The sequence below is a fragment of the Trachymyrmex septentrionalis genome, unplaced genomic scaffold (genome assembly GCF_001594115.1).
Source record: "Trachymyrmex septentrionalis isolate Tsep2-gDNA-1 unplaced genomic scaffold, Tsep1.0 scaffold60, whole genome shotgun sequence".
Classification (NCBI taxonomy): Eukaryota; Metazoa; Arthropoda; class Insecta; order Hymenoptera; family Formicidae; genus Trachymyrmex; species Trachymyrmex septentrionalis.
This window is the reverse complement of record NW_017305779.1, coordinates 1477694-1487715: the sequence shown is the minus strand read 5'-3', so window position 1 is coordinate 1487715 and position 10022 is coordinate 1477694. Positions and strand designations below refer to the sequence as shown.

Here is a 10022-nt window from a genome sequence, read left to right as displayed (position 1 = left end):
ATATATATATCTCTTTTTTGCATCAAAAGTAAAACATATGTATCAAGAAATTAATTTTTTTAAAAGGAAATATTTTTTAATTTGACAGAAAATTATTAACTAATCATATCATATCGGTAAAAAGAGTATATACTTTTAATCAACTTTTTTGTATTAAATTATATTTTCTATAATTTTTTACTGTTGTAATTTTCACAACGTTTAAAAATCCTTCCTTTCTGAATTGTAACAATTTTGATAATTTTTTTTTAATGATGTCAAGTTAGATCACTCTTAATAAATGATAGCACAATGTTTACTAAACTTATTCATAATAACTCGTAAATCACATTTCTGAGTTGTATATCTATTGAAATAAAACAACAATATGTATGATAATAATACATATACATTTTTCTTTATCACTGATGGTATTAACATTGTTATAGATTATGAAAGCTTCAGGATCGTATTTATCGGTATTACTGGCAATGAAATAAACGTCGCATAAAGTATCTTTTATGTAACTTATTCCTTATGTGACAGTTGCCTAAAGTAACAAACCAAATGATGAAATAAATATCGACGTTTTTAATTAGAAAAATTAGAACATAATGTACATGTACATATAAATATATATTAATATATACATAGTAAACATTTTCTAAATATATATTTTTATACCACTGCAATATAATTATTAAATGTATATATAAAAAATTCAGTAACACTGAAATCATAATATTTCTTTCGTTAGTGTGAAAAATATTATGTGTTCTGATATGGTTTCTATTTAGAACACACAACTGCTCAGTCCTTCATACTGTCGTATACAGAAACACTATATTGTATACCATTTTCACACCAATTATTTGGTGTGAGACGTATGCAGTTCATACACTTGTTGATTTTTTGTAAAACATCAGCGTACACAGATACGCTGCAAACTGCTTTGTGCATTTAAAAGTACTTATATATTAGAACTGCACTTTAGTTACTTTGCTGCTTTGAAGCATAAATTTCAAAACTTTTCCAGAATGTACGTTGAAGTGCGACTGACTATCAGATGCATGCGTCATCGCGTTCATGTTCGTACGAATTATTGCATATTTAAACTGTATAATATGCGATTACATTACCAGTATCTAAGGGAAGGAGAAATGAACCTACGTATTCTCTTTCTTCTTATATCGACATTGTGAAAAGTTACGGTAAGTGTATGCGCGAGGGTTGCATGATGAAAATATTTAATGAGATATGTACTCTCATTGGCCGATAATAGCAGAAAGCGCCCATTTCATGATCTCAAAGGACTTCTCAGTCTTTATAAAGTTATTTTAGAATATAAAAAAAAAATTCTCATTAGAAAATATTGAGTGGGAAATATTAAATATTGAATAAGAGAAAAAAATAGAAGAAGAGGAAACACAGTTCTTTTTCCTTCCTGAAAAAGCGTCTGTTCTATGTAAATATAAACTCACCGCGTAAAAACGAAAGCAAAGAGAAAGGGATTATGACGCGTAAAAGTACAATTAATCATATGTTAAAGTTATGCTCACCCTGTGCTGTATATGGCCAAGCACAACGTGTGTTATAATCTGCAAGACATATTGGATTATTGTATTAGTAATAGATAATATTTGTCACTACCGTTGTCTTTTAATGCATTTGCATTCTAACGATCTTTTTGGCTTGATGGACTGTTTCAGTAATTTCTTAGCACAAGCAAAATTGACAACTAAATTGAGTATATTCTGGCTAAATTAACGGTAAGTATATATGCCACACAGTAAATAATTTACATATACAAGGTGTCCCAAAATTCGCGCAATTGTAATACAGAACATGATATTTTATGCTAAAACAAACAACTTTTTCCTTTAGCAGAATTGCGTCCGATAAATAATTTTTGATTATTTGTTAACTTCAACCTGCTCATCTGCAAAAACTATTTATCGGACACAATTTTGATAAAGGAAAAACTTGTTTTTTATGCTAAAATAAATAACTTTTTTTAACAGTAAAATTACATTCGATAAATAATTTTTGCGTTTACTCGTATACCTTCAAACTGCTCTTCTGCAAAAACTATTATACTTGTCAGACACAATTTTGCAAACGGAAAAAGTTGTGTGTTTTAGCATAAAGTATCATGTCCTGTACTCAGAATGTACGAATTTTAGAACACCTTGTATATTACTCAAAATTAATTCGATTATTTTCTGTTATTGACTTCTATATTTATTATAATCAATATATATATGTATATATTTAGATAAATAAATAAATAAAATATTTAACAATCATTATATCATGTTATATACAAATATTTGTTTTTTTTTTAATTTCTGACGAAATGCGTAAACGAATTTTGTAAACATTTTATTTTGTGAAAATATAAAAAAAATTGGAAAATTAAAATATTATTTAAAGAAAATAGTACAAATAAAGTAATACAAATAAATAAAAATTCGTTTACATAATTAAATTTATGCAATAGTACTTTATACACAATAGTACTATATACTTCTCTAATTCACAAGCTTTTGTTACATTTTTCCCATAGCCGGCAGAATAATCAAATTAATAATTTGTAGAAAATTCTTTGAAATCTTAATGATGATGGCAAAAGACTAGAACGATTACACTGGCAGTAACATCAATATGTGCGAAACGGCGTGCAAAGTCAAATTATCGAATCGTATCACTAATGCTATGTTCACTCTTCGTAAGTATTGTTGGATATGGTATTGGCCTTCTCTTGGCTGATGTCGACGTCACCGAGCAATTCGAACTATCTCTTCTCTTAAAAAGATGGAGCTTTCTGTCAACATAAACACAAAACGCGCGTATAAAATACTCTTGACCATGCAATTCGTGCATCTCATCTTGTGCAGCTGTGGAACGGGTATATTGAATGTCTTGCTTTTAACTTTGGTAAGTTGCAGCGCTTGCGAAATATACTTCTCATAAGTAATACATATCAATAATTATAAAAATAATTGCTAATCAATATTGTCTTAAACAATATATTTTTCGTTATTTAATATATTAACTTGATAGATAGACACAATGTATGATTTTTATTTTTAAACTTTACGTGTAGGTGATCAGATGGATATTCTATGCTGGTTAAATAAACTTGTGCTACGAGAAAGTGAAGGATACGAGTCTGTCGCGGTAATGACAACCAGAATGATTCGCAAGCATCAAAGAGTTATTAATTTTTTGGAATACATTGAAGATTTATATACATACGTCGCGTTAGTGCAATTTACAACGAACAGTGTCCTGATTTGCTCTTTGGGATTTCTCATTGTAACGGCGAGTGAAAACATTAAGTATTACACATAATAATAAATATTGCATTTTATAAAATTACGTAAATTTTTATTGCAAAATAATCTTTTTGCGATTAGTTAAAGTGACGAAGAAATCTATTCATAATTTTGTAACGTATTTAATAATTGCTACTTTACTATTGCAGGCAGTCTCGATGAGACAGAGCACATAGTAAGATCTCTTTTATTTTACATCGTAACGAATCTCGAAGCATTTATATTTTACTACACAGGAGAATATATGAAAAACAAGGTTAAGCATGAGGAAATAATTATGACAATAATCAATAACGGTTATTTTGAGATTGTTAAAAAAGAAATTATAATATATATTAGGGCAATCTTTTTTAACAATTATCAACTTTTTAGAGTAGAGCTGCGGCATATAATTCCGCTTGGTACGAAATGAAGCCTAAAAACAGCTATAGTTTAATATTCGTGATATTAAGAGCGCAAAAGCAATTGACATTTACAAGTTTAAAAAATAATGGATCTCTCCTTAGAATCTTTTACAACTGTAAGACTTGTATGTAGCACACAAAATAATTTTGAAAAATAATTGTATACATAAAGTCTACCTGAATAATTGTGATGAAAGAACTCGAAGTTGAAATTCAACAACGTGAAATTTTCTTAATTTTTATTATTTGTATTTAATTCTTATATGAATAATTATTTTAAATGTTCTCTATTATTAATAGAAAAATATTAATAACCAAAATTATTTCTTGTTAATGTATTATAAAAAAAAAAAAATTTGTTATGCTCTTAAAAAATCACATATTACGCCATATTGCGAAGTAAATATGTAACGGTCTAAAAAAATGATTGTGACAATGACGATTATTGAGATGTGAATCAAATCTGTTAAGGAATGAATAAAGAAGCATTAATAATTACAAAATGCAAACGATATTCATTTTTATTATTAAAATATATATGATCATTAAAAATAAACATGTCTTTTTAACATTTAACATTTAAATATCTTTTTGTTCTTTATATATAGATAATCAAAAATATATGAATATTTTTCTTATCGCAATAAGACTTTCCCAATTTCTAAATAAAACTTTCCCTTCTGAATATAGTTCCGTGGCATAATCTGTAAAATAATTAAATATTTGCTAATAAACTTTATAATACATCACAAAATTATATATTTTATATAAGATTGAAAGTAAGGAAAAATGACGTTGAGAGTTAAGGAAAAATAACAAGAAGATATGTTTAAAATTTGTTTTCTTACTTATAACCTCAAAATTATTAGAAATTATTGACATAGAATTAATGTTCATTTAGTAATAAAAATGGATTACGCATGTATATTATTGTTGTATAAATATAGTGCTAATTATCTAAAGTATGATGTTTAAATTGTACTTACGTAAAATTATTGATAGACGCACAATTATCAATGTTTCAAAGCATCGCATTCGTGATAACAGGCAAGCTATTACATAGTGCAATCGCGCGCAAAGCATCATGGTTTCCCTGATACTTATTATCACAATTACCTCATACATTGAATTGACAATAGGCTAATTGTCATATTTAATTAAAAAATTGTATACCTATACTATTAATTGTACTATAACTTTGTCAAAACATTAATTTAGAATCATAGTAATCTTAAACTAATGAATATCGTATTTAAAATGGCTTTATCTGAAAAAGAATTAACTTTGAATAGATATCTGCAAACTTTGATAACTTAACTTTTTTACAACACTTTATGAATTCAATAATTATTATAAAATATAATAAAATTTTTGTACTTAGGAAAACTTGTGTCAATTTAAAGTCAAATCATCGTTCAACATGAAATAATACAAAATATAAAGTCTTTTTGAATTTTAGTGCATAAAACTAAGCATCGTCGCAATTACTTCGCCGTCACAGTTACCCCGGTTGACACTAACATTTGCATCAGGATATTTGCTATGTAAAATTTACTTTTTGTTTACGTAAATTTTTTTCTGCCAATCCATTAAGTTTTTTAAATGTTTTATACCAATACTTAAGACGCATTTTTCTTGGCGACAAAATCATAATCTTCTAAAATATTAATTTCCAATTAATATTTTATATCTAACAAATATTTTATTATAGATCATGAAAGCATCAAGATCATATTTGTCTACTGCTGGCTATGCAATAAACGTCGCATACTTGAAGATTTTTATATTATATAATAGTCGTAAAGCATATATTGCATAAATATTTTCGTAGTATAAATAGTAGTATAATTTAGAATATTCTAAAATCATAATAATCTACAGAGAATTATAAAATAAATCAATTTTTAATGTGATCACAGTACCTTAGATTTCCTTAGTTACCTTCTATTTCTTAAGAATTGTAAAATAATCATATTATACTATATTATATTATGTCATATCAATATTTTAAGTCAATAATATCTTTAGTTAATTTTGAAATTAAATTAATTGTAGCAATTCGATTCGTGACTTGTGTCTCCATGTCCAGTTTTACATACATTTCCATTTTTAGAAAAAGTATTTAAAAAATAATTAAATAATTACATATGTAACAAGTTGAAATATATTATAACAAATTAAAAACGAAGAATATGACACAAACACCTACAAGCACAATTAACCAAATTGTAAAAATTACGCTTCGCAAAACGAAGAATATGACATAAACACCTTCAAGCACTATCAACTAAACCGTAAAAATTCTGCTTCGCAGGTGTTTGACCAGGTTTACCATACATTTCATCTTGTAGACTGTTTTGGACAATTGCACTCGTGGTTATACAATCATTACGATATTATTTTGCACTTACACATTGTCGATCTCTCCAATTTGATGAATGGTTTAAGTGCAATCTTGAAATTGAGCTAATTTTCTTCTAAATTCATCATTTTCTGGTTCAATCAGCGGTAAGACAGAAATAGCTATTTATAATAAATGCTAGAAATATATTAGTTATATTTTTATAAAGAAAGACATATTATTTTTAATCACATTATTTATGTACAATATTATACAAATTATATTATTTCTGCACATATAGTAACTCTAGAAAATTAATATTTTTTTTTACTATTGTGTTGTGATAATTGATAAAATCACTTATAGAACATTCGACAATATTTTAATGATGGCGATTATCACGATAATGGAACAAAATTGTTGTGACTGGAAAAAAAATAACGCTGCTGATTTTAGTATACATGCGAGAACAAATAAAGCCATTCTATCGCAGAATTTCGCTAAAACGTATCTTCGATATCTTCTAGATAGCCATAACATTATATACCGCTAGCGTTTTCACTTTTGATACAAGTAATCTAAAAGACGTTGACATATCTATGTTAACGCTTATTTTAAACATGGACTTTTTATTCAATAGTAATACACAATTTGTTTATAGATTGGTATTAGTTACAAAATTCTTTCGCACAGTGCTATGTGGTTGCACTATTGTCATGCTAAACGTTCTTCTCTGTCTTGGTAAGTTGAAATTGTCTTGAAAAGTATTGTTTAAAAAATTTTTAATTTAATTGTTGCGTCCATCTTAAGTAGTATATCGTTCTCTGGAATTATAAAATTACTACGATTATATATAATTAAGATAAAATTATACTCTCGAAATCTTTTAGGTATTACATTTAACTGGCCAAATCAAGATTTTCGGTAAATAATTCACAAAAATCATTTCAGAGGAAAATGGACACAAGCTGAATCTAGCAATAATAAGGAAAATAATTTAAAAACATCAGAGTATTATTATCTTTTCAAAAAGTATTGAAAATTTATATTCCGATATTGCGTTGATTCTGTTTGTGTCAAATAACTTGATTATATGTTGTATCAGTTTTATACTGAATACGATAAGTAATAATGATGAGTATTCTCTGTAAGTAAAAGATGTTTTGAAACATTTCAGCAACATTGCAGCTTCTTTTTATTTATGTGAGAAAGATAGGTTACAAGTAATAAAAGTTCAAAGAATCGTACCATCGAGTAATTCACATTTATAATACTTAATAATTTTATTTTATTTCTTATTGCCGTATACTTCTATATTTTTAATTTTATCGAGACTTTAGAGCAAGTTTGATTTCAATGTGCAATCGTATTACGTGACCTACAATCCGTGACGTTTCATACGGTACTCTGAATTATTAAAGCAAATAAGTTACGTATGCGCAGTAACTGTCTTACGTGAAAAATATTCATCGACAAGTGGTTTTCTTTCTTGAAAGATGATTGTTTGTGAGAAGTTAAGACTTTATGACTAAATAATATTTTGTGCACAATTACCTGGCCAATTTCTTTATATTTTTCTCTCAAATGTCTTTTTTGTCCTTTAGATCTTAAGACTTTCCAAAGATTGCGTCTTGATAACAGAGGTATATACATCGTATAGATTACTACATATCATTACATATTTATGCAAATTATTCGCGAGTACATCGTCTGCATTAAACAAAACGTGAGACGACTCTGATCATTCCCTTTTTTTAAATTACGTACAAGAAATTGCTTCTTCGTGCGTACGCAGTATAATAAAAATATTCAATGAACAATCATCATTGGTTAATCTCCCAAGGGCTGTTCGCTTTATGTCGTTCTTAGAATTCCAGTCTTCACGCAAATTTTCTACAACGTCCATCAAGCCGTGGAGAACATAATTTCAGCCAGAACACACATGTTTCTTATACATTGAGAGTATTTCTAGATTTTGATGCACTGTGACTTCTACATAGACAACTGCAGAAAAAAGAATAAGAAGTTATGAAGAATAATCATACGATCAATCGCACAGTAGAACTTATGCTCACCATGTTCGGTGTCTGGCCAGGTATATCATGCGTTATACTCTACAGAGTGTTTTGGATGATTACGCTAGCAATTAATCAATTTTTCCACTACACGTATTTTGTAACGCACTTTCATTTTGACAATCTTTTCGACTTGATGGACTGTCTGAGTAGCTTTTTGGCGCATGTAAAACTAACCGTTAAACTTATTATTTTCTCGTTGAAACAACGGTAAGCGATAATTAATTAAATAATAAAAATTTTGTTAAAAAAATAACGTAAAAATACGCTGCAACCGTTCTAAAATATCCGATTGTTTATAGAAAATTTGTAGAAATCTTGACAACGATGGCGGAAGACTGGAACGATTGTAATAACGATGGCGTTGCGTTACGCGAAACGGAAGACAAAACGAAACTATCGAGTCGTATTTGTAATGGATTAATTATTCTTCATACAATCGCCGCGTTTTCATATGTCATTGGTATCCTTCTGACCGATGCCGACGTCACCGATCGAACGGTTGAACTCCCTCTCATGATGAAAATGGAATATCCCTTCGTTATAGACACGCAACGCAAGTACAGTCTAATATTAGTTACGCAGTTCGTTTTCGTGATGGTGTGCAGTTGGGGAGCTGGTTTATTCAACGCTCTGTTTCTAACTCTGGTAACCTGCACCTACATATGCAAGTATCATAAGCAAAATATAATTATATTGTATTTGTAATTAATAGCCCATTATAAATCATTTTCATAAATATTACGATAAATTCGAAAATAAAATATTCATCAGGTTAATTCATTCTCGTGTAGTTTATTGTATTCATTTCTCATAACAATATTTTTCATATTTAGAAGTATAACAAATAATTGTAATCACATGGTCCAAAATAACAGAATTTTTATTAGTAGACTCTACACGTGGGTAGTCAAATAAACATTCTGCTTTGTTGGTTGTCGAAACTTGGATCCAAAGAAATCGAGTACAAGCATGATTCGTTCATTACTGTCACGACAAAAATTATTCAAAAGCATCAAAAAATTATCAATCTTTCGGAAAACGTTGAAAATCTCTATACATATATCGCTTTGCTTCAATTCACATCAAATATAGTAATGATTTGCTCATTAGCATTTCTTATTGTAACTGTAAGTAAAATTATTTAAATTTCATATATAAAAATACACATTTAACCTTAGAATCAATTGCATTAGCTAATTTTTTATACAATGTTTTCTGGTGCTTATTTATATTATATCGCATTATTTAACTTATTATAAATCACTATTTATAATAAATTGAAATAACTGTCCGCGCGCGCGTGTGTTGAATACGTGTTATTTTCATTCTATATCAACATTGTAGGCAATCGGCAGTCCCGATGCCAATGAACAAATAATGAGATCTCTTTTATTTTACGCTGTAACGAATCTCGAAGCGTTTATATTTTGCTTCGCTGGAGAATATCTGAATAATAAGGTTAGTAACGGAAGATTATTGTGATTGCAATGTGGTTGTATAGATAATTTAACATTTTGTGGTATTGTTATCAATATTATAGAGAGAAATACTAAAAGATTTCTATTTTTATTATTTCTATCTTCTTAGAGCAAAGCGATCGGAAATGCAGCGTACAATTCTACTTGGTACGATATGAAAGCTAAGGATAGTCGTGTTCTATTATTTATAATTTTAAGATCTCAAAGACAATTGAAGCTTACGGCGGGCAAGATGACAGTTCTTTCCTTTGAGTGCTTTACAAATGTAAGATATATGTGTAACAATTAAAGAAAAACAAATTTTTAATTTTTTTATATACAATAATATAGATACCTATAATATATTTGTTATCCATCAGCGAATATATTATTATTGTTCAGAGAGAGATAGAAACTATCCAGTT

The 10022-nt window shown here is 28.1% G+C and overlaps 2 protein-coding genes and 1 pseudogene across 2 annotated transcripts in view; all 3 read left to right on the top strand.

Annotated features, from left to right (window-relative positions):
• The window catches only part of LOC108752376 (odorant receptor 4-like), a 2448-nt gene extending 1969 nt beyond the window's left edge, over positions 1 to 479 (top strand). The window contains exon 6 of the mRNA XM_018493178.1: positions 429 to 479. Coding sequence (XP_018348680.1) covers positions 429 to 479 — 51 coding nt within the window. The remainder of the gene's footprint in view (positions 1 to 428) is intronic.
• Positions 480 to 1641: 1162 nt separating this feature from the next.
• Positions 1642 to 5540, top strand: LOC108752375 (annotated as a pseudogene).
• Positions 5541 to 8090: 2550 nt separating this feature from the next.
• Positions 8091 to 10022, top strand: part of LOC108752374 (odorant receptor 4-like) — a 2487-nt gene continuing 555 nt past the window's right edge. The window contains exons 1-6 of the mRNA XM_018493176.1: positions 8091 to 8157; positions 8206 to 8347; positions 8440 to 8785; positions 9031 to 9267; positions 9485 to 9598; positions 9728 to 9883. Coding sequence (XP_018348678.1) covers positions 8091 to 8157; positions 8206 to 8347; positions 8440 to 8785; positions 9031 to 9267; positions 9485 to 9598; positions 9728 to 9883 — 1062 coding nt within the window. The remainder of the gene's footprint in view (positions 8158 to 8205; positions 8348 to 8439; positions 8786 to 9030; positions 9268 to 9484; positions 9599 to 9727; positions 9884 to 10022) is intronic.